General features: G+C 48.7%; 1 protein-coding gene across 1 annotated transcript in view; it reads left to right on the top strand.

Annotated features, from left to right (window-relative positions):
* Positions 1-588: 588 nt before the first annotated feature.
* Positions 589-27,731, top strand: part of PLCH1 (phospholipase C eta 1) — a 169,490-nt gene continuing 142,347 nt past the window's right edge. The window contains exons 1-2 of the mRNA XM_079156055.1: positions 589-1,164; positions 7,540-7,658. Coding sequence (XP_079012181.1) covers positions 1,019-1,164; positions 7,540-7,658 — 265 coding nt within the window. The 5' untranslated portion in view covers positions 589-1,018. The remainder of the gene's footprint in view (positions 1,165-7,539; positions 7,659-27,731) is intronic.

Here is a 27,731-nt window from a genome sequence, read left to right on the forward strand (position 1 = left end):
ATTTTTTCGTGGTACCGGAGATTGAACGGAGGGCCTCGTGTGTGCCAGGCAAGCACTCTACCACTGAGCAACAACCCACCATTGTACAAATAGAAACAGAACAAAACAAGATGGCAAAGGAAAGATCGAATAAGCCAGAGAATGACTTAGATTTAGACATATATGAGGAGAACGGAGAGGCCTGGGAGTAGGGACGTCTGTGCAGCAGAGGGGAGCCACAGGAGGATGGCCGTGTTGTAACTGCCATGTGTGATGGTCACACAGACGGGGGAGGTGGAGACCTTGGGCAAGGTGTGGGAGACAAATCCTTTAAAACTTTGAAAACGCTTTTAAAACTTTTTGAAAGGTCCTGGTTTCCTTGTCCTTCAGCACGCTGTCAGCACGCTGCCTTCCCTGTGAGCTGGAATGTTCCTCCGGAGATGTTCCCTGGCGTGCAGGGAGCGCGGGCAGGGAGCGCTAGTGCTTCCCAGGGCTCAGGCGCAGCAGCAGCACGGGTCGCCCCGCACTGAAAACCGCATGGGGGGGGGGGGGTTCCGAAGCTGAAGACGCGCCCTTCCAGTGGGGGAGCCTTCTCCACCAAAAGGGAGATCCCGAATGCAGCACGCGTCCCGGGGTCCATGGAAATACGGTCACAGATTCGAACTCCGAGGTTCACTTACAGAGTGGCTGCAGGTCGTCAGCGTGTCAGGGTTGCAGCCGGACCGAGCGCCCCCGACCCCAGGCTGCCCTGGACTCTTCGCTCCACGGACACACTTGAGGGGTCAGGGTCCTTTGGTTGCAGGTGACGGAAGACAGCCCAATGTGGCTTAACCTAGCTGAACAAACTAAGGATGGAGCCTAGTGGCTCGTGGCAGCAGGGCCTGCGATGGGTGTGCTTCGGGCTGCTCCCCGCTCCTGGGTGGATCCCCTCACACAGCCGATCCCTCGGCCCACCAGGTGGCCAAGGGTGGCAGGCTTCGAGGCGGGTTCTCCAGAACTTCAAATCTAGGAAAGAAGCCTCTTTTCTCCACCCGTTCCCATGGAAACCCGCCGGGTTCCTGGTCCGGAATGGCCCAAGCGTCTGCCCTGGCCTTCGGGGTGTTTGCCACCCGAGCCCCCTGAGCGGGGACCTGGCCAATGTCACCTGGAGCCGGAGCTGCTCGGAGGAAACTCGGGAGGCCCCAGGTGCCCACCACTGGGGAACTTTTTCTTAGGGAACTTTAGTTAAATTAAGTAGGTGTGAGTCTGAAAGTTTTTTTTTTCTATGTAGCAATTTAAAAGAATTGACAAATGATTATTGTTGTTCACAAAGTATTTTTTTTTTTAATTTTTATTTATTTATTTATTTTTTTTTACAATTGAGAGTTTTTTTTTTTTTAAACTTAAAGCTTTTTAATTTTTTTTCTTTTTTGCAGTACTGGGGATCGAACTCAGGGCTATCTCCCCAGGCACCCCCGCCTTTTTTTTTGGTACCAGGAATTGAACCCAGGGTCACTTAACCACGGAATCACGTCTCCAGCCCGTTTTTTAAATTTTTTATTTTGATTTGGTTTCGTTTGTTATTTCCACAATCCCACAGGGCTGGGGACTCGAACCCGGGCCTGAAGCGTGCAAGGCAGGCACTCTCTCAGATGGGCTATATGGCCTGCAAATTTTTTATTTTGAGACAGGGCCTTGCTAAGTTGTTGAGGCTGGTGGAACTTGAGGGCCTTCTACTTCTCCCTCCCTAATTGCCGGGATTACAGGCATGTGTCACTGGGCCTGGTGAACATCCTCTTACAGTGACATTTCTAGTACTCCCGCCTAGGTATTATTCTAATGCCACAGTTTTCTCATTAATTTTCATAGTAATTTTGATCATGTAGCTACAAATAAAAATGGCAAAAATAAGGAAAAAGAGTGAGAAGTTCCTGGTCATTTACAAGATGAGATTGGAAGCACCGAGCCTTCTTAGATACTCTTCGGTCTGTGTGATGCGCGAATCCTCCCTACATCCTTACATAGTTCTTTTTTGTTATTGTTGCATTAGAATTTTTGGAACTTGGTGTCTTTGAGTTGATCGCAATTTCTTTTTCAAATCACCTTTATATTCTGTTAGAAGTATGTTCATAGAGTGTCTAGACTGTTACAACATATTAGCAAGTAATTTTTAAGCAAAAAACGTAGACTCGAATAGTAAGATCTCAATTGTGTTGGGAAAAAAAAAAGAACATGGGAGGTGTCCCCAGCAAGGTGGCATAGGAGCCTCACTCCAGGTGTCCAGCAACATGGGGGCTAAGGAAGAGCACTTGAGCTGAGCATTCTGGGTCAGCTTAGGCAACCTAGTGAAGCCCCATCTCTTATTTAAAAAAAAAAAAAAAAAAAAAAAAAAGTCCCATTTTAGCCTTGCTGCAGAGGCATATTTTAAAACTTGTTTTATTAACTACCAGTTGTTTCTGTACCCCACCTTTTATTCACTGTGTTATTGATTTTATAAATCACTGTAAGGAGTAGGAATCTAAAAGTTCTATAAAGAACATGAATCTATATGCTCTATTTAAAATTATTTCTAGAGTCTTACATGTAACACGTACATTTCCTAGGCCTCTTAGGACTTGGAGTATTTTGTAAACTCCAAAAGAAAGTATTTTTTTTTTTAAAAAAGGTAATCCATAATCCATTGAAAAGTGTCTTTGCTTTTGCCTGGATATTGACAAGCGACTTCATACTGGGTCTCATCATGTTTGTTTATGAAAACATTCAAAAGAAACTTGCTGTGGGCTGCTGATGGTGGACTTCCCACTGGCTTTATCTGCTAGCTAGCAGCAGCATCTCACAAGGCATGCTTTCTTTCTGGGCCTCAGATTCCTTCTGGCTACCCTGGAGAGGTTCGGCTTAGGTGAGGTTTGCCATCCCTTTGGCAGCTTCCCCTTAGTGAGTACGGAGCCCTGCTCTGGTAATCTGACCAAAGCTCAGGTGGGTTTATTGCACAGATCTCTCTTCCCCTAGTGACCCCATTCATAGTCTGCACCTTCATTGTCTCTGAAGTTTGAGCTCATTTGCCTTGTTCAGGAGGCCAGAGCAAGTGCACCCTTCACCAATCTCCACCTGGCAAATCCAGGAAGTGGGGCACCTGGTGATGTCCACCAAGGGCGTGCAGCATGTGCATGGCTGGGTCTGGTGCTCTGAACCTGGACAGTGAACATGGGAGCAGAGGAAGACATACAGCTAGCTAGAGTAGGGAGGCACGCAGCCCGGAGGCCCAGGTTCTGCGAGTTATAGTTTTGTACTGTTGCTCAGCCATTCAACACTCTGAGCCCCATTCCTAAAAACTGCCCAGCAGAGAGTCTTGGAGAAGTGCAGGTGATGTCAAGTGGTGGTTCTCAGCCTTGGCTGCACTCTGGAATCACCAGTGCAGCTTTACACCCATGGGTGCCCACGTTCCACTCCTGGAGATTTAAAAAGTTTTTTTCCTGGTGCTGGGGATGGAATCCAGGACCTCACAGTGCTAGGCAGGCGCTTGACCGCTGAGGTGTGCCCAGCCCCACTGCCAGGGCTTCTGGTGTGACTGGCCTTCCCAGGGGGTTCTCATGAATGGTTGAGGCTGAGACTCGTGGTCATAGTTCCTGATACATAGTAGGTACTCAGTAACTGGGAGACAGAATACAGTTCAGTGCACGAGATAATTTTAGGTAAACTGGAGGGAGAGATTCCTGGGGCATCTCATGAAGCAGTAGCCTTTCATCCATCCCTTAAAAGGGCTTTGGTTTCTGGTGTGGTGGTGTGCGCCAGCCTCGGGAGGCCTCGAGGGGAGATGGCTTGAGCTCAGGAGTTGGAGACCAGCCTGCTAACTTAGGGAGACCCCAAAGAAAAGAGAAGAGAACCCCCAAACAAAAAGGGCAGTGATTACCGGGTGAGGGAATTGGAGCCAGCAGGCCTGGGCCCTGGCTTGAGCCCGTGCTCTGGTATCTCAACATTACCCACCTCTGTGGGTGTTTCTGTGCTCGAAGGGTTGATGGTCCCATTGCTCATTAGCTGTGCGTAAGGACTTACTTGATTTGTTATGTAATACTGTGGTGTGAATTCCTCCAGCTCTTAGTGTCTTAAAACAGCAATAACTATCATCTTTCAGTGTTTCATGGAAAGGCTGTGCCGACAGGGCACAGAAGGGGTGGCTTTATCTGTCTCAGTACCAGGACCTTCACCTGAAGGCCTTAGAGCCTTGGGGTTAGGATCGTCCACGTGACCACTCTGTGACGTCTTAACCCATGTGGGCTGCTGTATCGAAATGCCTCCGATTGTGTGGCTCACGAACAGCAGGCGTTTCTTCCAGTTCTGGAGGCCGAGGGCCTCTCGTGGGTTCAGGTGCTGACTTCTCGTGGGTCCTCATTGGTAGGAGGTGGCTGCCAGCTCTCTGGGGCTTCCCTTACCAAGACGCCAGCCCCAGTCACGGGCTGTAACCCGGACGTCCCAGCTCCTGGTGCTGTCAGTGAAGATCAGAGCATGTGTGTGGTGGATGCTGGCAGTTGGTGAGGGCCCGGCTGTGCCTGTTCGCTGGAACCCTAAATCTGGGCTTCCTTACCACCCCATGGCTGGGATCCCAGGGCCCGTGTCCTGGGTGACAGGGAATCTGGCAGATGTCTGCTTTTTATGCCTCCACTTGGAGGACCCACTGCATCAGTTCCAGCTGATTCGATTGTTGGCAGTGAGCTACTGAGTCCAGTCTGTACTCACGGGAGGTGTATTTAGATTCACCTAAAAAGAGGGATGCCTAAGAACTTGCAGGGCTGTTACGCCACGTTGTGTAACAGCTTAGCTCCTTCTGGGCCATCGTGACTAGAACCCAGGTTTGGAATGTGAAGAAAGGATTTCAAGTCCCATCTCTACTGTTTTCCAGCATGTCTCAAGATGAGTAAGGGTCAGATAGAGCTGGGTATGTGCAGGGGTTTTGCTAATTATAAATGGAGGTGTTCTGTGGTTTCATCTTTGATTCTATTGTGGTATTCTTGAATGACAGTGAGTAGACAGGGCAAAATAAAAAATGACACATCAAACCACCAGATCACGTTAGTAAAGAAAGATGAGCATGAATGTAGATTGAGTTCCCCTTAATTCCCTATAAATTAAACTTTTAAAATTAATTTTTAAATTTGTTCTGATTAGTTATACATGACAGAATGGTATTTTCAATGTAAATCATAAATACATCTTTTTTTTTTTTTTTGCAGTGCTGGGGATTGAACCCAGGGCCTTGTGCTTGCAAGGCAAGCACTCTACCAGCTGAGCTATCTCCCCAGCCCCATAAATACACCTTTTAGTAGTTTCCTATACTGAGTGTATTTGTGGGCTGGGGATACAGCTCAGTTGGTAGAGTGCTTGCCTCACAGGCACAAGGCCCTGGGTTCAATCCCCGGCACCACACACACGCACACAAAAAAGTATATTTCTGATTTATATAAGCCATGAGCAACTATTGTTATTACTGAAAATTACTGCCAATTCTTGAAAAAAGTTATTGTTATTCGAAGTATAGAAGGTTTCAAAATTATAGATCTATTTATCCTATCTATCTATATCAATGTATAGATAGACATGTATGTGAATACATAGGAAAACAACTATAATGACATACACCAAACAAAAGTAGTCATTCTACTTTTGAGATGGTGGAAAAAGGGAAGAGGGGACTTCTGTTTTTTTTTTTTTTTAAACTGGTAAATTTTATTATTGTCTGAAAAAAATTTTTTTTTTGAGGGGGGTACTGGGAATTGAACCCAGGGGTGCTTAACCACTGAGCTACACCCCCAACTCCTTTACATTTCCTTTTTTTTTTTTTTAATTTTGAGATAGGATCTTCCTAAGTTGCTTAGAGCCTCGCTAAAGCTGCTGAGGCTGGCCTTGAACTTGTGGTCCTCCTGCTTCAGCCTCCCAAGTCTCTGGGATTGCAGGTGTGCACCACCACACTGACCTTGATTTTATATTAATGATCATATACAACTCCTCCCTCCCTACCTCTCTATTTCTTGCGCTAGGGGTTGAATCAAGGGCCTTGCACACGCCTGTACTCGACCACTGAGCTCTACCCCCAGCCCTAACTGCATTATTTTTATAACTAAAACTACTTTTTAAAGAAGAGGTCTTTGTAGCATGCATATTGACTAGGGAGAGGGCAGAAGTGGGGTTATTGTAATCAGCTGTTGTCTTTTGTATGGTGCTGGTGATTGAACCCAGGGGTGCTCCACCACTGAGCTACATTCCCTGTTTTTTTTTTTTTGGTGCTGGGGATTGAACCCAGGGCCTGTGTATGCAAGGCAAGCACTCTACCAACTGAGCTATGTCCCCAGCACCCCCCAGCCATCTCTTCTTTTGAGACAGGGTCTTGCTAAGTTGCTTAGGGCCTCGCTAAGCTGCTGAGGCTGGCCTTGAACTTGCCATCCTCCTGCCTTATCCTCCTGAGTTGCTGAGGTTATGGGCATGTGCCACCATACCCGGCATCAGCTCTCCTACTGGTTTGGAGTGCTTCTGTGGGATGATGAGACTCCCCCACCTGAGGGAGTAGGATGAGTGGTCAGACTTAGCCAGGAGGGGAGACTGAGGCTGGCTTACTCTGGGTCTCTCTGGGGAAGGCCAGAGGATCCCCAGGGAGCTAAGGAGCAGCTCTGAGCCTTCACTACTCTTAACAAATGAAAGTTGCTAAGTGGTGACTTCGCCCTGGAGTGCTTTACAGAACTCCTCGCAGGCCAGGTGACAGATCCTTTCCCACCTGTGGCTTTGCCTGGCTTCATCCTGTGAGTGGGAAGGAGGTTGGAGTTCTGCAAGTTCCTTTAGCCAAATCCTGTGAACAAAGGGAGCCTTGTTTGGGGTTATGCCGTCGACTTTTGGGAGTTTACCCGCTGGGACGCTGCTGCTCAGCTCTTGCTCTAGTTAGCACTGCGTTTCTCTGTGTCTGTGGAGGTGGGCGTCTCGGGCAGGAATAGCCGCTGTGGGTCACTGTGCCCGAGGCCTGTGCCCAGCTCTGGTTACACCAGCTCGTCCAGCCTGGGCAGATGCAGGTGCTGGCGGTCCCTCGTAAACCCCTGCAATAAGCCCAAAGGGTGCAGCAGGCTTGGTCACTGTATTTGGCCTGTCCATGGCCAGATGGACACTGGTCATTTCTAATATTTCCATACAGTGATCATCCTGAATCCCCAGGATTCGGGGGCTGGGAATGAGTGCCTCCCCACCTGCACCTGGAATTTCCTGAAAAATTGCCAGTCCTGGCCGGTTTGGGCCCAGGCTGGGTAGGAGTGGGGCCTGGAGCCCACGAAGCTGTCCTGGAACTCACTCCTGAAGTTCTTCCCAGGAGGCAGCAGCGGCTCTGGGCCCCGAAAAGTGTGTTTGAAGAGCTGCTGTTTAGCTACACGTGACGTGCTTGTCCCTGGGAAGACTGTGGGAAATGTCCCTGGCCTGGGGACTGCGGCTCCCCGTGAGCAGAAGTTGGGCCCCATTCTGGGCCTCGTGAGCAGGGCAGCCTGGGCGCTCCCCGTGTGAGCGTGTGGCCGGGTCCTCTTCACTTGTGTCCCCTTCTGTTTCCCTCGACAGGGCAATTTGGTTTTGGTGCTGTGCCAGCAGTCTTGCGACAATGAGCTACTGGAACTCGGAGAGAAGGAGCTGTGTGCAGTACCGCAGGCACTTTCTGGTGGACAACAGTGTGTTTCATGGTGAGCTGGCCCTTGTGCTCGTGTCTGCGGGTCTTTCTTTGGGTTTCTGACAGCACTTTTATTCTAGCATTCTAGATGCAAATATGGGATCATTGTTGGATTGAACCAGCGCCGAGTTGGCTTGTCCGTGGTTAATTACCCAGAAAGTCCCGTGGTGCGCACTGTCCCTGCATGCTGCAGTGGGCCCTGGCTCAGCCGGGGGGTGGCCACCCTTACCTGTTGGGGCCGTTTCTCCAGCACCTTCCCCCCTCGACCACACCGCTGCCTCCCGAGTCTCTTTCTGATGTTTGGGGCCATTTTTGCTAGGCCCACGGTGTGTGTTCAGGTAACATTTGTGGATTATCAGTCAGTGCTTATTTTCAGCATGGTGTTGTGCCTTCCAAATTCACACGTGAAGCAGTGCCGATGGCCACCTGTTTGAGACTAATTACACAAAGTCCACTCCTTTTTATTGATGTCCTTTGGGGCTTCATCTGTAGGCAAGGCATGGTGCTACACACTCTAATCCCAGTTGCTCAGGAGGCTGAGGCAGGAGGATCTCAAGTTTAAGGCTAGCCTGAGCAATTTAGTGAGACCCTGTTTCAAAAAAAAAAAATGTATATATGAAAATAAAAAGTTCTGGGTCTGGGGATATAGCTCAGTGATAGAGTACCCCTGGGTGCCATCCCCAATAGCAGAGGGAGAGAAAGCCTAATCTATCTGTGTTTCGGGCCACAGGTTAAAGCAGGGCAGATCAGTTTACAGTACTCTCCACTGTCAGGGGTCACTGCAGCTGTGAGTCAGGGAGTGACCGGTATCAGTCATTTTCCTGGCACAGAGGACTCGCCTTTCCCATGCCGAGGTCTGTTTGTATGGTGGTGTACATGCGGGGATAAGCTCTGTCAATCCGCTATCAGGATACCCCTGGTGACATTTATTTAAGAGTCAGAGATTTATGTGGAGCAGGAGTGTTTGGAGCAATCACCAGGAGCCCGTGGAACTGCAGAGAGAGCGGGAGAGAGACTGAGGAGGGAGTGCTGTCTGACAAGCCCAGAATCTAAGCTGCTTTCAACTCTCTACAGTTGGGTTTCCCTCCCAATTTGGTGACAGATTTAATGTGTCTTATTGCTTTAAATCAAGCCTAAGATCACAAAGCGACTGATTCACGTATCTTATTTGGGGCTTTAGTGTTTATGGTACTTTTCAACATTTTTCTCATCACACATTACAGGACCTTCCAGGCAAGGTGGCCTCACGTCACAGGTAGAGAAAGGAGAGCAGGGGACGAGGCTGCTAGCTACCCTCAGGCTGAAACAGACGCTGCTGCCTCGGTGATTCCAGGCCGCCGCCCTTGGAGTTGTCCTTAGCAGGAGGCTGGGGCGCTGCCACCTGGCGCCTGGCAGTGGGCTCTGCTTGCCTTGCTCTGAGCCCCGTCTGGGTGCTGCTAGTGGCTTTCTCTCTGCCTCAGGGCTGTCGTGGGGTATTCCGAGTTAGAACTTGCCCTATTCCTTCATTTAAGAGGTGATTCTCGGTAGTGCCCAAGCTGACCCTGAACCCCGGGCCAGGAATCCTCCTGCCTCGGCCTCCTGAGTAGCCAGGGCTACAGGCATGCCCCACCATGCCACGCTCACTTAATTTGGATTGAAAAAGAGTAAGTACCATTGTTGAAGAAATATGGACGTTAGAAGAATTAGCTTTATTTGCACGATTTTTATTTTATGCCAGTTTCAAAAACTTTCAGATTTACATGTCTTGATTCATTATTATTTTTATTATTTAAATGCCTTTATCCAGAGATTTCAATGGCTGTAATTTGAGAACAATTTTAATGTGTTTTTCACAGTTACGTTCCAGTGAGTGTATTACTAGATTGCAGAACTTCATGTGAAGGCCTTGTGAATATTGATACCTGAGCCTTTCCAACCAATGTCTTTGCAAGTCCTTCTTCATCCCATTTGATCATTTTATGGGTGGGGGAACTGAAGCTTGGGGAGATCTGAAATTCCAGCTCTGCTCTGCCTGACTCCCAGACTGCTTTCCTCTCCTTTTTTTTGGTACTGGGACGGCGCTCAGGGCTGCTGTAACACTGAGCTACAGCCCCAGCTCTTTTATTTTTTATTTTGAGACAGGGTCTTGTTGGGTTGCTGGGCTGGTCTTGAGTCTGTGAGCTTCCTGCCTCAGCTGGGATTTGCTGGGATTACAGGCCAAGCCACTGCGCCTGACCCCACTGCTATTTTCTTTCAGGCTGCCTTTCCTCTTTAGTAAAGAAATTAATGCTGGGCTGTGGCACCTGCTTGTCATCCCAAAGACTTTGGAGGCCAAGCCTGGAGGATTGCAGGCTCCAGGCCAGCCTGGGCACCTTGTTGAGACCCTGCCTCAAGACAGAAAATAAATAGGGCTTGGGATGTAGTTAAGTGGTAGAGCAGGCCTGGGTTCAATCCCCAGGGCCACAGAAACAAAAACCAAAAGCAACAACAAAAAACCAACCAAGGGCTGGGGATATGGCTCAGTTGGTAGAGTGCTCGCCTTGCAAGCACAAAGCCCTGGGTTCTAATCCCCAGCACTGCAAAAAAAAAAAAAAAAAAAAAAAAAACCCCAACGAAGACAGAATTCACACTGGGGGGTTAGACTCTGTTGAGCTGGATTTCCTGTGTCATTAACTAGCAGTATCTGAACTGAAACAAATTACATAATCAGCTCTCTCCTCTGTGAAACAAACACTTTGGTGGCAGTGAGTTTTGAGGTTCTCCATAGTTCATCTCTGATTCCCTGAGGTGTTCTGAGCACCTTTCACTAAACACAGGGCACACCAGGGGGCAGCAGAGCACTTCAAATGGGAAGCATTACTTTTCATGTTCAAGAATTCCTTTTGAAAGGATTTAGAGAGCATTAAATCTGCTCAAGATTAAAAGATCAGATCCAGTTAGAATTATGATCCATTCATTTATCACACAGTAGCTTTAAGTGTTCTGACAATATCCAATACCGTTTAGACTTTCTGAACCCAAGCAGGTGTGGTAATTCAGGAGAGACTGCCGCCCGCCCTCCTCTACCTCTGCAGAGCGATTGTCCTGTGAAGGTGGAGTTACGGAACATGGACGTTGTCACGGTCTTGTTAGATTTTGTGTTAAAGGAGCTGTCGTGATTATATCCTTGCTGAGGATTCCAGAACATTTCTGAGGCAAGAGAGGGGACAGGACATGTCACTTCTCTTGGAGGGACTTCTGCAGCAGGAGGCGAGCATCCCTACCCTACTCTTGATTTCCTAAACTGACTTCTTGTTTATGTTGGTGCCTCTCCTTACGGCAGCACGACCCCTTCCGTTATAAACAGAAAGGAGTTTTCGGTGAGAGAGGAACCCTGGTAGGAATTAGAAATCTTCGCACTTCCACTGTCTGCCTTTTGCCTGGATTTTTAGGGACCCTGTTGAATCTGAAGGGATTTGCACCTGTCAAAGAAACTAATTGCTGTTTTTTTCCCCCCTGCTTAGCTTTTGTTTTGCTGATGTGATTGTAATAGAGAAAAAAAAAACCCGAGCAAAGAATATTCGGTGCAGTATAAACCTTGCCTTAGAGGCGTGTACTGTTCATGAATTGTTCTGATTGAAAGTTGCATGTTCCCTTAGCTGTTTCTCTTGATGGTAGATGAACTGTAATGTATATATACATATATACATATATATGTATTTTTTTTCTGAGCTGGGATGTAGTCTTGATTCTTATACTAATAATCAGTGTACTTGCAATTAATATGTATGTCATGCACCTAAGCCTTTGCAAACATTTGAGCACCTTAATAGCATATACTCGGAAGTGATGTAACTTTGTTTGTTTTCATGCACCACTAGTTACAATTGTGATGTTGGAAAATGTGTTAGTTGCTTTCCTCTAAGTTTATTATGGTATCATCCCAACTTCTTATTGACATTTATCTTGTTGCTAATCATGTTGTTATGTGAATGCATCTGAATGACGGCCACCAGTCTCTACTAGAAAACGTCTTGGACTGGATCGTGAATGTCTACGACTGGGATGAAGTCACGAGTAGTTCTGTGCTGAAACGTTTGCACAGTCTCTCTTTTTGGAAAGTTGCCTTGCATATACTTTGCCTTACGACCAACTTCTAATGAAACCAAGTGGTTTAGTTACTTAATTAAAGGGAATACTTTTTATTGAGCCAAGGAGGATTGTGCCAGATTCCAAAGTTTCCCTGTAACATCAGCCTTTAGGTCTCTGTAGTCACACGTCAGGATGGCAATGTGAGAACGTGGGAGTGTGATGAGCGGGTAGGGTTTGTCTTTTTGCATTACAAACTTGGTAGTTAATGTGGCACTGGCCAAAAATAAAAAATCTCCATTTCTCTTTATGGAGATGTAGGGTGTGTGTGTGGTGTGTGTGTGTGTGTGTAGGGCTGGTCATCGCTTACCCTGGTGATGGAGAGACTGGTAGCCAGGGCAGACACACAAACTTTGAGGACACACATGAGTGTATTCAAGGGAAGATGGAGAAGTCCCCCTCACTGGGAGAAGAGAAGAGGAGACCAGGTCCTGCCTGGTAAACAGAAAAGGAACATGAAATTTTGGACATGTGAATTAGAGTCCCAACTGGTTTAGGCCAGTTCATTAGCCAGTGACAACCCCAGCAGCCTGGTGGCTTTAGGGCTTGGGCCTTTACTAGGTTTTACACTAGAGTAGCATTTCGTTACCGAGTGAGAGCCTTGCGTTGCCCACCAGTAACTTTGTGAGCATCTTCTTCTAGATCTAGAAAATTCCTATGCACATAGAAGTCCTATTCATGCCACGATGGTTGGGGTTTTGTGAGCATCAATAAGATATTAAATATTATCCGTGGACTCTCCATGAGGATCATCGCAGGGAGGAGATTTCAAGGGAGAGTTCAGAGAAATGGTTAAAAGGGAAGGAAGAAATAAAACAGCCCTGTTATGGTTTGGATGTGAGGCGTGCCCCAAAAGTGAGAGGGTTCAGAGGGGAATTGATTGGGTTGTGAGAGCCTTAACCTAATCAGTGAATTGATCCCTGATGGGATTAATTGAGTGGTCACTGGAGGCAGGTGGGGCGTGGCTGGAGGAGCTGGGGGTTGGGGGCGTGATTTTGGGGTACCTATTTGTATCTGACAAGTGGAGTCTTTCTGCTTTCTGATCATCATGTGAGCTGCCTCCCTGCCCCACACTCTTCTGCCATGATGTCCTGTCTCACCTCGTGCCCCAAGGAATGGAGTGGCCTTCTATGGACTGAGACCTCTGAAACCTTGAGCCCCCAAGTAAATATCTCCTCTACAATTGTTCTTGTCAGGTCTTTTAGTCACAGCTGTGACAGGGCTGACTAAAACAAGCCCTGGGAAATAAAATGCACTTGAGTATGTTAAATTTCCTGAGTTTCAGTGGCAGTAATTCTGGAGGCAGCCTTGCTGGGTAGGTTCTTTTCTTAGCCCTGCCCTCAAGTGGCCCCAGGCCCAACAGTGGCCACCAAGGCAGGAAGCATGGGGGGCAGGTGTCCTTTCCCAGTCTCGGGAGGCATGGCCTGACCCAGGCTGGCACCTTGGGTGCTGTTGGGTGTGTTCTTCCCCTTGGGACTGAGTTTTTCACATCAGCAGAATGATTGGCATTAGCACAAATGGCCTCTAAGCCCCTTCCTAAGTGCTGAAATTTTAAGAAGTGTTTGTTCTCTTCTTCCTCTGCTCACCCTACATTTTAACAGAGGACATTTGGAGAATTTGCTGTGAATTAAATGTCCACATTTACTTATACACGCTTCTTCCCTGTTGGAGGCAAATTGCCCGGTTCACTCAGGCCTTACAGAAGCAGACCCGCATTATGGCACCACAGAATACAGCGCAGCACAGCCACCACACACGACAGCCGCAGCAAAGCCAGGACGGGACATTTATGTCTAGCTTGAGATAAAGGCAATAACCTTTCAAACGAACTGGCTGAAACCTGCATGTTCTGCCATCTTTTGGGAATGCATGCTCTTCCTTGGTATTTTGGAGACGTAGTGCATTCTTGATGAAAATCTCAATGGAGTGCTGTTTATCTTTCAAAATTTAAAGTTCATTCCTTTTGTTCTTTGTCATTCTCTGGGACTGACGTTCCATTTATTGAGCATTTTAAACTTGGGATAGGATGTATGTAAGATTCTTGTCTTTTCTGCCAGTGAATGCTCCTTAAAGTTCTCTGGCTACTTTGGGTTATTGAGGTCCAGTCCATTCTGCAAACTGTAATCTGAAACTCAGCACCCCTCCCTGGGCAGGAGCTGGCGGTGGGTGCTGAGGGAGGGGCTGCTGCTCCTTCCCCCAAGAGGAATTCAAGGCCCTGCTTCCTCGAGGGACAGAGATGCAGGGGCACAGGTCTCCATGTCACCTGGGTACCTGCTGGCAGGTCACTGGTGGTGAGGTGCCAGCCTTCACCATTTGTGGGCGTGGTTCATACCGAGGACCTGCTGAGTCCCCAGCCTCGCCTCTTCTGTTCCCTGTTCCCTCTGGTGATCTCCGGGTGGAGGCTCTGGGGTACCTGAGCTGCCCCTGTCTTTTTCTCTCAGCCCCTGTTCCTCCTGCAGAGCTCTGGACCACCCAGGCTGCAGGGATGGAGGCCCCCTCCTCTCCCAGACCCCTGACTGCAGCCTCTTCTCACACTGTCATTGGGGGCTGCCCCAAGCCTCCACCTTGTGAAGCCTCCCAGGCACCCTTCCGTGCTCTCCCCTGCTTGTCTCTGGGATGAGCCGTGTGTGCTCATTCTCACTCCTCAGGGTGCCCGGATGTGGCCACGCGATGGTGTTCAGTCTGTGATTTTGGGTGGATGGAATCTCCCTCACCTCTAGAAGGCTCTCCGTGGACTCCAGAGCCAGCTCTGAAGGCAGGGCCCTGTCGGCTAGCATTTCAGGTGGGGGTGGCTTCATGTCCCTAGAGGTGTCCTTCATTGTGCTGCTTCTTGCAAGGTGGTGTAGCTGGATTGATCAGAACCGAGCAGTGGTCCCATCTATGAAAATCCTGTTGAGCTGCCCTGGCTTCTTTTCCAAATCAGGAATCCGATGCTGTGAGGGGACTTGGCTTGGGAACGGCACCTCTTCTGATTCCTCTGTCCTGCTTTCCATGTCACATTCTGTCGTGACAGAGGGGGCGAAGTCTCCGCAGGGTGTTTGCAAAATGGCAAAGTGGAGGTCTGGATGCGTGGGCAGCCCAGGTGGGCAAGCAGCACTGACGTCCTTCTTCAGCGCTTGAGCCTGCGTCGTGGGACGGAGAGGCCCGGCCCAGCTTTCTCACTGGCCTCTGCAACCCGGGCGGAGGGAGGTCAGTCAAACAGAAAGGCTCTTGAGTGTTTTATTTCTTTTTGCTTGGGAATACCGATTTTCTAATGACTCCATTAGAAAGAAGAAATAATGTGTTTAATAGAGTCAACTTTTCCTTCAGATTTGCAGACTTCTCACGTTTCAAGTGTCTTCTTAATGAGCATGATTTCTTCGCAGGCCTGTGTTAGGAATTTAAGCCTTTGTTCCTGAAGCTGCATTTCCATACTTATAATGAATTCTCCTCCACTCTCTCATTTTCCCGATTGTCTCTCCCACCTTGTGCCAGCCGTGTGCACAGAGATTGACAGGGGGACCAATATCTTCCTGCCAGTAGATTCAAGGCTCTTCCAGGGCAGCGTGATTATTTAATTAAGTTACACAAAAGCTCTGGGTTTCTTTCTTGGCCCAGGGTGGTAATTGCATTTGTAATCACGAATACCTCCTGTCTCCCCCATCATCTAAATAAAGATGAAAAGCTGCCGTTTGTCCCATCTGACTGTGGAGCTAGAAGTCATCCCAATAGGCCCGCGACATGTTTACTGTTGGGACTCGTTCCTTCTAGCAAGTGTGTTTGGTGTTATTACAAAGTGTAAACTATCGGTTTCAAAGGACGAGTCAGAGGCCCTGGTCCCATGGGAGGTGGCTTCCCCTGGCCCTGCCTGCGCTGGGAACAGCAGTGTGCTTCCGGCTTAGCCCCCCCTGGCTGCACACGCTCCTGGTGTCCAGTGCCCAGCTGCTCCACTGCTATCCTCCAGGGCCCTGGGCTCAGCTCCCAGGGTTCCTGCAGGTCTTGCAGCCTGGTGGTGCCCTTGCCTCCTTCCTGGCACCCCAGCCTCTCAGCTGTGCAGTGCCTGCCCTCAAAGCCATCCATCCTCAGTCCAGCCTGGCAGTCCCACCCTCAAGATTCCCCGCAGAGGAGCCTTTCCTGACTCCGAGACCAGGCAGGCTCTGGACTGCCTTCTCTCGTCCTCTGTGACTGCCCGTGCACGTTGCTATCCTAACAAGACCATCAGGTGTGTGGCAGCTAGTTCCATTTTGGTCCCCCAAGTTCCAGGAGAGCAGAGACAGTTGTGACTGTATCTAGCACATGGCATGGTGCATTGCTTATAGTAGGTGCTCAACCAAGTGTGGCTGGAGGGCTAGAGAGAACCAGCTGGCATCAGTGTCTTGCCCTCTGCTGCATCTGGGTTTCAGCTTGTGCAGTGGAATCCTTGATTTTCAGGCTGCAGCCCTTCTTTCCTTCACGTGGAAAGCCCAGGAAAGAAGACCCATAAGCCAGTTCTTCCCAAGATGGAGAAGAAAAGGAAGGCTGCCTCTGAGAACCCAAGAGGGATCATCACAGACACAGAATGCCTCAGAAGGAGTAAGGACAGGCCGATTTCTGTAAAAGAATTTCTTCGGCTTTTGAAATTCATTTAATGGTACCTCCTAGACTTGTTGTGTTGCTTATGTACGTATGCACTTTATTCAGCTCTGAAGCTGGAGGTTTCCCTCACTAAAATAGCACTGTTCGTAAAAGCTGCTTAATTGTGGTGTTTTGCATGCTATTAAAATTCTTTGCTGCTCCTGTCTGAATGTTTGCAGCTGCAGAAGGGAGTGTTGTCTGGTGGGTTATTCTTACTGCAGACAGCTAGACGAGACCTGCGCCAGAGCCCAGGCAGCCCCAGCTTTCTCAGTGAGAGAGGAGCAAGGGAGGCCTGGGGGACCCCCGAGAGTGATCAAGCCGCAGAGGGCCTCTTTGAAAGTGAAGAAGAAGGCCAGGCATGGTGGTGCACACCTGCAATCCCAGTGACTCGGGAGGCTGAGGCTGGAGGATGGCAGGTTTGAGGCCAGCCTCTGCAATTTAGTGAGGTCCTAAGCAATTTAGGGAGACCCTTACTCAAAATGAAAACAAAAAAGACTGGGGAGGTACCCAGTGGTTAAGCGCCCCTGGGTTCAATCCCTGATGCAAACAAACAACCAACCAACCAAAAACAAGGGATGCACTCTTATTTCAGCTTTGTAACCAAAACGTAGCCAGCATGTAGGCCTTTCACCTCAGGACCACGAGCAACAGGAGAGTCCTTCCCAATTCCACCTTACAGGTGGCAAAACTGCTGAGAAATTAGCACCTACCCGGGCAGGGTAAGAGGAGAACCTGTGAAACTTTTCTTCCAATTTTGTTTTGCCCGTATGCCGTATGCGTCTCTTGGTATGTGACTGCCAGTTTTTCTTAACTAGATGGAGAGGGTAATGGCTTATGCCCAATTAGAAGGAAGAAGAGCAAGGACATTTATTATTTAGCATCTGGCCAACTTGAAATTGAACATTGGTGCGTATCTGCAAATGACCGTTCTTTGAAACCACGCCAATGGCAGGATTTTGTGGCCTCATGTTTTCGAGCTAAGGGGAAGCTTGGCTCCAGATGTGGAGCTTGGTGATTAATTAATGCATTAAGCCAGTGGTTCCCCTGCCAGGGCTGCCTGTTGATGTCAGCTGGTGGGGCACGGTCCCTGCGTCCCAGTCCAGAGGTTTTGCTCTTATTGGTCTGGGTGTGGCTAGGGGATGGGGAAAGTTCCTAGAAGTCCCCAGGTGATGCCAGTGGGCAGCCAGGTCAGTGCTGGCTGGCGGAAATCCCCAGGCCTGAGGTGACCAACACATATCATCTCACAGAGCTTTGAATTTGTGCATCCGGCAGTGACAATGGCTTGTTTTGTACTGAGTCCTCAGGGTGCGTGAAGGGGTGCATATCCGTTACGTGATGTAAAGATCAGTCTTTGAGCCTCTAGTGACCTCAGGGTGTTAGCCATGGTCTGTGGGATGTTTCTTACTGCAGATAACAGAGCGTGTGCTGACAGTGTTTGCATCAATCTTCAGAGGGGACCTCACGGTTCACAATGGGGTAATTTAAAGAATTGAGACAGAAACAAATAGGAAATGTAGGAGTTGGGAGAAGAGTGCCATCATTTGGCACTACCAGACATGACCTTGGGTGTATTTATAGACTGTGCTTGTCCACTCTGAAGGCCTGAGCAGTATCCAGAGCCTTGGAGAGCCTCACACGTTTTTTGTTAGCCTGTGTCGACATGTGGTCTGTCTCCGTCTTGTTACCTGTGCACAGCTGAGCCTCAGCCTCATGACAGAGAGATCAACCCTTCTCAGATCACTCTCTTTTGCTTGGTATCTTCCTCTTTGCATGTAGGATCTTTTGTGGGACCCAAAGAGGCATGTGGGACTGATGCTAAGGCGAACATGTTTAGATCTTGTGGGAGGAAGCAGTGGCTGCCATGTTGAATGTTCTTGGGTGCCTTTGGGAAATGTCAGGGATGCTGCTGCATCAGGGTCATCGTTGTGGCTGGCTGCTTTAGCAGCATTCTCCCTTTTAAATCTCCAACACGATTATTTTAGAGATGAAACTCATAGAGGCAAACAGTATGCTATTGATCACGTTTTTCTCAATTGTGACAAACCCAAGCTTTGTCAGACTCCAAAATCCAGTGTTTTTCCACCGTGGTGACACAGCGATCTGTCACACAAATTCCTCTACTTTAAAGCGACTAAAGGAGTGGGGGTGGGCTCGTGTGTTAGGAGAGCTTCAAGAGCCTCTGGAGGCTGCCAGAGTCCTGCTGAGAGGACACGTGGTGAGAGGCCCAGCACTGCGCCAGGCGAGCGGCGCCGGCTCTGCAAAGTCCCGGGGCCTGTTAGGAATGCAGACTCTCAGCCCCACCGGGACCTCCTCAGTTGGAATCTGGTTTTAATAAGACCCAGGTGGTAAATTATGAGTGAGAACCTCTGGGCTTGGGTGTGAGTCCTCCTAAGTGAGGACTAGTCCCTATTCTCCAGGACACAGGAGGAAAGGATGGGGTCAGAGGGAAGAGTCTGAGCAATTCAGTCCACGGTTGGCTGACCACACAGCTCTGGGCCTGAGGTGGGACAGAACATCATGGTGGAAGGGTGTGGCAGAGGAGAGCAGCTCAGGACATGGCAACCAGGAAGCAGAGAGAACTCTGCTCACCAGGGACAAAACATCAACCTCCAAGGTGTGCTTCCAGTGACCTACTCCTCCAGCCACATGCTACCTGCCTGCAGTTAGCACCTAGTTAATCCATGTCAGTGGATTAATTCCCTGTGCTTGAAACACAGGAAGATGCAGTTGGAGAAAGCAGCAGCTTCCTGGCTGCAGTGACATGGGGTACATCAGAACCACCAAGCCTGTGAGAAGCTGTTCTATGAAGGGATCTGAGCAGAGCCCGAGGCTGGGCTTGAGGACATTGGTGACAACTCTGGAGGCAGTGTGCATGTACCTTCATGCACCCTCTTCCTATGAACAAAGTCCTCAGCCTTCATCCCATTTCTAATGATTTACTCCCTGCTCCTTTCTGAATCTCTCATGAAGCCCTTCTCCTTTTGTAGATGAGAAGGCAGTGACATATTGATACCAACCAGCTGGCAGAGTTAATTCCAAAAGCCACCGTTCTGCCATGCAAACCCAACTGGCCTTCATGATCTGAGCTGAGTACTATGAAATGCTAAGAGGATTTTCTGTGGAATAACTCCTGCAAATCTCTGTGCATCTGATGATCAGAATTGGTACTGGAATATTACATGAAAGTGTCTCAGGCCTTGTGCATTGGCTGGGTGACTGGGAAGTATTCTGTATGACAGGGCATTGGGACCTGTCACCCAGGGCAGCAGGTTCCCTGAGGCTGGGCTCTCCCTGTTTGGCAGCATCGATACACAAAAAAAGACTTCTTTTTAGCATCTTCATAGCTAATAAATGATTATTAACTCTGAAGGAGCCAGGTGCTGACCTTTATGGAGTCACATAACCCACGTAGCGTTTAGATCCAGCCATCATCTCACTCCTTGGCAATTTATTTATTTTATTTATTTTTTTATTTTTTTGCGGTACTGGGGATCGAACTCAGGGCCTTGTGCTTGCGAGGCAAGCACTCTACCAGCTGAGCTGTCTCCCCAGCCCTCCCTGGCAATTTATTATCTGGTAAACTACAGAATAATGGCCTCTGAGGACGGTCACTCCTTCAAGCTGTCCTCTCTTACGGTCCTCCCGAACGCAAGTGTCCAGGTGCTTCTGGGCTGTCAACTCGTGCCTGTGTTTCAGACCATGTTTCCAGGTGTACATTCTTGCTGGGCCCCTGGGGACCCATCTGGGAAATAGCATCCTGATATTTCTCTTACTTTGATCTCTGATTACATTTTTGATCCCTTTTCCCTCACCATTTCTCCTAAAATCAGTGCATTTAATACCTGGCAATTGTAGGTACAGTGTCTCTGATACTAATAGTATATAATTTTTTTTCTTGGCTAGAGAGCAAGTTTGGCATAAATCAGAGTACTAAATTATTTCTAAATTAGATTAATTTATATAAAGTGGTAAAATGTTATTAGTTTCCTATTTTATTACCTTTAGTGTTCTCGAAGAAGCAATTCTTTCCTCTTTTCTCCAAGGTCTTTAACAAAATCAGCCTTTGTAACCATTTCATGCTAATTGACTATGAATGAGGATTAATGAAGCAGAAAATTAAAAAACTTTTGATGTTTTAATTTTAATATTAATCATTAGTCTACACTTCAAAGTTATCTCTCTCATTGATAAACTTAATGACTTTAGAAAGAATTTCGATCTTTCAAAATGTCTTTTCTAGCTACAGAGCCTTGTTAGGTTCTTAAAATTCTTGCTACTTGAATGACTTATCAATGAAGAAGAAATCTGAAGTTAAAATCAATATGATTATTGGTGGAAGAAGGCTTATTATATGTTTTCAGGTATTTCACTGACTTGTGTGTATATATAGATTTCTTTTAAACTTAGCACACCTCAAATATACTTTTACCTTTAAGAGCGTATGTATGCATTTGCTGTGGATATTTTAGAAAGTGTCTATACAATGACCACACTTACTTTTCTAATAAAAAGCCACCTCCCCCCACCTTTTGTATAAAATTTTCAGGACTGGTAAAGGCCTTGAGACAACATTCAGTGCAGTCAGTTCTGAGCTCCCTTCCAGCGTTGAAAGCTCTAGAGAACGGGAGACATGACTTAGGCCTGGCATGGGGGGGTGCCCATTTAGTATTTGGTGAATGCATTAGTAGCCTCCTATTTTTAATCAGGGAAGGTCTGAGGCCTGGAAAGGCTAGCAGGTGGGCCTAAGGAGGGTCTACCCTAGCAACTGGAACATGTGGAAACCCAGTCGCTGGGCATGGCAGGTGCTGGTTGCTAGCTACCATGCCACACCATACGCCTGAGTTCACGAAGTCACAAGATTCCTTTGTTTCTTTCCAAAGAGAGCAGCTGCTGATTCCCAGGTGCTGGCTAACTGTCCATCACTAACCCCTGTCTGGAGTGTGAGCAGGGCTGCTGTCCCCTTTTCTCTGGTGGCCCGGTCTGTGTTGAGCTGGCAGTCACGCTGGCGGCCCCCTCTGCCTTCTCTTCCCCCCTCCAGCTCACGCAGGACCATTGTGTAAGGATAATTTTGCCCCATTTGCTTTACTTATGCACTCAGGCGCTCTTACACACTCACACAACACACACGCACACACACATTATGTTTTCTGAATGATTTCAGAATAATCTGCATAGGTCACGGCCCTTCGCCCTAAATACCTCACTGTGCATTTCCTAATGCAGGGATATTTTCTTATGTAATTTTGCCGTAATCATCAACATAAGTAAATTTAACACCATTAAAGCCCCTTGGTGGGTTTCTTTCTCTGCCTTAAATCTTGATTTTTGGAAGAGTTTTCAGTTGGTCCCTGTTTCTACAGGGCCACAGGCTGAGGGGAAGGAAAGTAACAGACACCCGGCATGTTAAGGCCTCTAAAACCCCACTCGGTTCCTAAGGGTAGAGAGGGCACAGGTGGCTGGCCTAATGCTCCTCCGCTGCCACCCTCGGCTTCTTCGTGTTTGGCAGGCGCGGGGTGGGCTGGGAAGGACTGTTTTCACTTTGTACCTGGCCAGATTGCAGAGTGGTCCTGCTTAGAATCTTTGCACGCTGGGCCAGGAACTTTCGCATCTGTTGCAGGTGTTGCTGTAGAGGAGGAAACCGAGGCTCAGAGAGATTCAGAGTCACTGGGCTTGTGTTGCTGAGAACCTGGGGTCTGAACTCCATTCCTCCTGCTCTCACCTCTGCTGTTGTCTCCTCACCTCCAGCAGCTCCACACCCTTACCTCCTGCTCTCCAGGCTGAGTTATTTCTGGACTGGGAACTGACATGCTGTTTCTTTCTCTCCTAAGGAAATCTGCCTTCTCTGGGCCCCACAGGCTCTCTCCGTCATAAAGGCCTGGCTCAAGTATTCCCTACAAGGCCATTTGGAAGACCTTGGTAGCTGGTCCCTTTCCATCTCGAGGGACTGTCTATCAGATCTTCCGTGGACCTCAGTCTTCCCTGGTCTCATTCCCTCATTTACCCTTTCACATATCAGAATTCCAGCAACTAGTTTTCTTCAGGCACCTGGCTTTTGGAGTCCCCCTGTAATCCTTGGGGACTGGGGTCCTGGTTTATGCCCCAGGTCTTCCTGCCTGGAATCTGAACTCCGAGTTCGCAGAGGTGAGTCACCTCCCTGGGCTCTCTGCTCCTCTGATCCATTCTAGGTGCCAGCACACGCCAGGATGCACAGAAGTCACTGTCCGCTGTCTGGCGTTTGCACTGGGGTCCTTCCTGTCGCTAGTCCCAACTCCTTCTTGGGATGTCTTTTAGGCAGAACAGAAGATTCATCCGTCAGGGGTGGCGTCCATGTTTCATTTCTGTAAAGCCATCGAGGTCAGGAATCCAACCTCCTGTGGTGGAACCGTGAGCTGTGACATGCTGAGAACTGAAACCAGAGACGTCAGTGTGGCCTCTTCCTTGGCTTTCTTCTAGAGGGGCTGACGCCATCCTGTTTCAAAGTCACGTCTTGTTATTGAAATATCCTCCCGGGCATTGTAGGATGGGGTCTCCCTTCCCATCCTTCAGGGTAATGGCCGTCCAGCTCCCTCAGAGCCTGTGTCTGTTCTTGGGAGGCCTCTGCTTAGCGGTGTGGAGGCAGAAGCCCCTGCATCTGCTGGGGTTGGGGTGGCCTGGTCCTGAAGCACCTGGGCTTTGGTGACCTGGAGGGCCGCCGAAAGCCCAGTACAGAGATGTACTGGGTCTGCCTGGACCTCGGTGGGTACTGACCAGGTGCTCAGGGGACCGGCACTGTCTTCAAGTCCCCTCGGACTCGGAAGAGCTTTGTTGAGGGAGGTGGTTTAATAATCTCCTGCCCACCGTGTGGCTAGTTTTGTGTTTGTGGTCCTCCTGGGCCAGTCTCGTGCAGTGTTCCAGATAAGGGGGTTTGCCTTTTAGTGGCTACGTGGGCCTCTGATTTGTATTGTGGTCCCTCTTTGACAGACTGTAAGTCACAATGTGCTGGGCGGATAGTCATTTACCCTTTGTTAGACTCCTGGCAAGATGTCCTGTCCTGAGCCAGCAGACCTGCGCGGGGGTGGGTACTGTCACAGGCACGGTCACGTGCTCTCCCTCAGCGTGCGTCCTGGAGAGCAGGAGCCCCCAGGCTTATCCTGGAAGAGGGGCTTCTCCACCCAGGGGAGAAGCACGTCCCAGGTGAGGGGCAGATTTGACTATGTGAGTACTTAAGTTCTGAGAATCCGATTGAGACTTCAGCCCTAGGGTAGAAATTTGTTTTCCTATATGTCACTTTCAAAAGCGATTAGAGTCCTGTGTGCCCCCCTTTCTCCAGTTGACTCCTCTCTGTTCACGTTATAATTAACACTGATGAGAGCGGAGGGAAGGTGTCTGGACAGTGGAGGTTTATTTACAAGGTCTGGGTCCTGCTTTTCCCGTGTGGACCTGAGCTCATGAACCCACATTTCCTCTTTTTCACATCCCCTGACTCTCCACCCAGGGCCACTCAGGGCTCTCCGTGGTCACCAGCTGCCATCTCCCGGGTTTCTGCTAGGACCTGTGAGTAAAATCTTGCCTGTGAGGTCTCTGTTGTTTTCCTGGTTTGCTGGAGCTGAGACCACAGAGTCAACCAAGGATTTTACCCTGAATTATATTGACATCTTCATCATTGGCAGTGATGTGCCTGCAAATTTTTATGCTAACCTATAAAATTTAAAGTGACATGATCGATAAGCTGTCAGGTCTTTCCAAAAAGAAAAAAAATTATTTTAAAGCCAAGAGTCTTGAAGGGGAGATCAATAAATCATCCACGAGACATCTTTACAGAGGGACAGTCAGGCTTAAGAGGTTCTTGTCTCTGTCCTGCAGAACATAGCAAAATTAAATATGGGTATCACTCTGTTTTGGGAGTCAGATGCTTCAAAATGTGTAGCAATTACTGTCCATGGATGCATGGAGGGGAAGTTCAAACTGGTTTGTTTGACAAAGATGTGTGGCCTGTGTTACTGAGGTTGGTGATCGCCTCTCTCCAGTGATGAGCTGGGCCCTTCTGAGCCTGTGGTTCGGACGCCCCCCTCGGCATCCATGGAGAGCTGCCCCCGCAGGCTGGCAGCCGTCCCCACATAAACTCTTGTGGCACCCCGGGTCTGCCCCTGGGGTGTTCGGCCACGCTGTGGTCTGCCTTTGGCTGTTGCTGGCAGTGGTGTGCTGAGCACGCTTGCTGCTGGGGAGGGGACACTGTGGCCAAGTTAGGGACCTGGTTTCAGGTCATCATCCACCTGGGCAAGTCCTGCAGAGGCTCGGCTTCCTCCCGGGGGCGGGGGGGCAGGGTGGTAAGGCACCCCCTGCCTTGGGTGCTGAAGGATGGGCTCCTGCGGGGCTCTGTGAGGAGCCCCCAGGGTCCCTGCTGTGTAAACGGCGGGGTGCCACCTGCAGCCTCTGTGGCACCCTCCCTCCTTCAGGGCGCACTCACAGTAGCATTCCGTTTGTACTGTGGGGCTTACTGCACAGGTTCTGCCCTTTCCTGGGATGGTCCTGACGGGGATTCTGAGCTGCACGGACAGCGATTTCCTTCCAAGGCCACAGGCAGGTGCTGGGCGGTGGCGTTTGAGCTGATGATCTAGGAGCCCGCTCTCCTTCAGCCAGCTGACTCCGCATGTGCAGTGACTGTGGCTTTAGTCTCCTAGGTAAGTCCACAGTAAACATGAGTGAGAGCAGGTTTCTAGTCCATCCCATGGATCATCGGTAGACGGAGGTTAATGTTTCTGACTCTCCACTTGGCTCCTTTTCTATCTCTGTGATGCACAGGTCAGGTGATGGGAGGCTACTGCCCCCTGCCTCATAGCCAGGTGTTGCTTAGTACAGGTGGTCAGGGGAGTTAGTGAAGGACCTATGCTCTGTGGCCTCAGAATGATCTGGAACACCATTCCAGGCTAAGCAGAAGGTCACAGGAAGGACAGTGCTTCAGCTACATTAGAGATTTAGTTACATGACTTATGCTGAGAATTTGGGGTCTCCTGTTTAGTTGAGTATGTAGTGAACTTCCAAAAAGGAATTAAGCTCTGGTAGCTCTGTTTTTTGTTCGATGAGACTTTCAGACATTAAGAGATTGAAGTGTGTAAGTGGAATGCTCAAGATCTTCATACAGCTTGTGCTAGTCAGCTTTCCAGCACTGTGACAAAATGCCTGAGGCAAACAACTTATAAGGAGAAAATGTTTACTTAGGTTCACAGTTTTGGAGGTTTTAGCCCTTGGTTAGTTTGCCTGTTGCCTTTGGGCCTGGTGGGGAGATGCAGAACATCATGGTGGACGTGCATGGCGGAGGGAGCTGCTCAGCTCATGGGGACAAGGAGGCAAAGACATGGGGAGAGCCTGGGGTCCCACTATCTCCTTTGAGGATATGTCCCCTAGTGACCTACTTCCTCCCACCATGCCTCACCTACTAAAAGTTCCACTGCCTCCCAATTTAGTGTTACAGGCTAGTGACCAAGTCTTCAACACCTGGGCCTTGGCGACATTTCAGATCCAAGCTATAGCAATTCCTTACCTAGTAAGATGCTGGAACCAGACTGTGGGGAATCAAAGCCCAGCTCTGGGACTCACTTCCTGGGCCTCCTCAGGGAAGTCGCTTAACCTCTCTCTGCCTCAGTCTCAACATCTGAAACTATAAAAGGATTGTACCTGATTCACTGGTAAAGGCATCACAGGCATTGAATACGCACAGACATTGCTGGGAACGCCATCCGGGATGCAGTGCTTCAGAAGTGTCTGTGATCCTGAGTTCCCCACCATCGCCACACCAGTGGACGGGCTGTCTTCTCCGAGTTGAGTGTTACTAAACTGTCTGTGCTTGTAAAATATGATGTTACTTTTTCCCTGCGTAAACAGAAGTAAGTGCTTGTTCTAAGAACTGAAATACAGTAAAATATAAAGAACAAAATAAAAACACCTAGCCTTCCCATCTGTTTTTCTAGGAGCCATTCTGCATGTCTCTTCACATACTTTTCATGACTGAAGTCATGCTGCGTGTTTGGTTTGTAGCTTCCTTCTTTCACTTAGTACGTCCCACGTTCTCCAGGTCACTGCCTCAGGCAGACGTGGCTGATGGTTTGCTAGTGTTCCCAAGTGTGTGCATTTTACTTAATCATTCCCTTATTGATAGGCATTCGGATTTGTTATTGTCGTAACAAATACCAAGGAAGCATGCATCTCCATAGATTTGCATATTTTTGATGATTTCTTTAGGATAGTGTTCTAGTAATGATTATTCACTAAAATTAGTGTAATCGTTTTTCTAAGTCTTGCAGCATCTTACCTGATGACCTTTCATGTGACAAATTTTGCTCTCATTTTACACCCTGCCCAGCGTGTGTATGGTCCTGTGCTGTCCACTGCTCATTTGGGGCCTTGTTCTGAGTGCTGTGCCACCGTGGTCCAGGCCCAGGAGGGGACAGTGCTGGCGTGACCCAGAGACTCTCCCAGTACAGCTGCTGCCCTGTGTCTGCTTTTGTGTTAACTTGTATCTTGTAATAAAAACAGTGACTGTGCTTTAAAAAAATTAACTGGTGACTTGGGGTCATGGCTGTATGGACTGCTTTCCTTATAGAGCATGCCTGCTAGATGCTTACAGCTTCTGGCTTTGTGCGGGAATATTTTGTAATGGGAGAAGAATACGAGGGATTCTGAAATTAGACCTAGGGCCTGGCCAGTGATTCTTGTGACCTGAAGCAGGAGGTGGCGGGAAGAGCCCAGACCTGCCAGCTGGGCTTGAAGCCTGGTTCTATTTGTGCTGTGTACTCGTGGACCTCTTGTGCAACTTGAATCTGCTTCCTTACCTTTGAAATGTGAGTACTAATGTATCTTCTTGCAGAATTTTTATGCAGATCAGAGATCGTGTTTTCGCAGCGATGTTGGACAAGCGGTGGCTTTTCTGATCATCTTGGGCCGACATGGTTGCCACCTTGGTCGGGGGTTTTCCAGTTGTCCTGGGGAGTCCCAGGGACTGACGCACTCCATGTTTGCCCTGAGTTGGTCTCTGTTTGGGCTTAAACAGGGTGAGGTGGAGTCTGGAAGAAGGAAGTGCAGAACATGTCACACCAGACTTGACTAAATGACGTCCTGTCAGACTAGTGGTTGGGTGGCTGTTAATTGCTACATTGCTTCTATATTCTGAATATTGGTCCAGGCACGGGGCAAAGCCCAAGGACTGTACCAGCTCATTTATCCTGTGAGGCAGGCACTACAATCCCAGGCCTAGAGGTTTAGAGGGGTTGTCGGATTTATCAAAACCAGGCGATATCACGTGGGGCACACTTATGCTAAAAAGTTATTTCTTGTTTATCTGAAAGTCACATTTATCTGGGTTACCTTATCCAGCACCCCTGCTCATCTGGTCCCCAAGATGATGCAGCCA

Source organism: Sciurus vulgaris (genome assembly GCF_902686455.1).
Source record: "Sciurus vulgaris genome assembly, chromosome: 10".
NCBI classification, from domain to species: domain Eukaryota; kingdom Metazoa; phylum Chordata; class Mammalia; order Rodentia; family Sciuridae; genus Sciurus; species Sciurus vulgaris.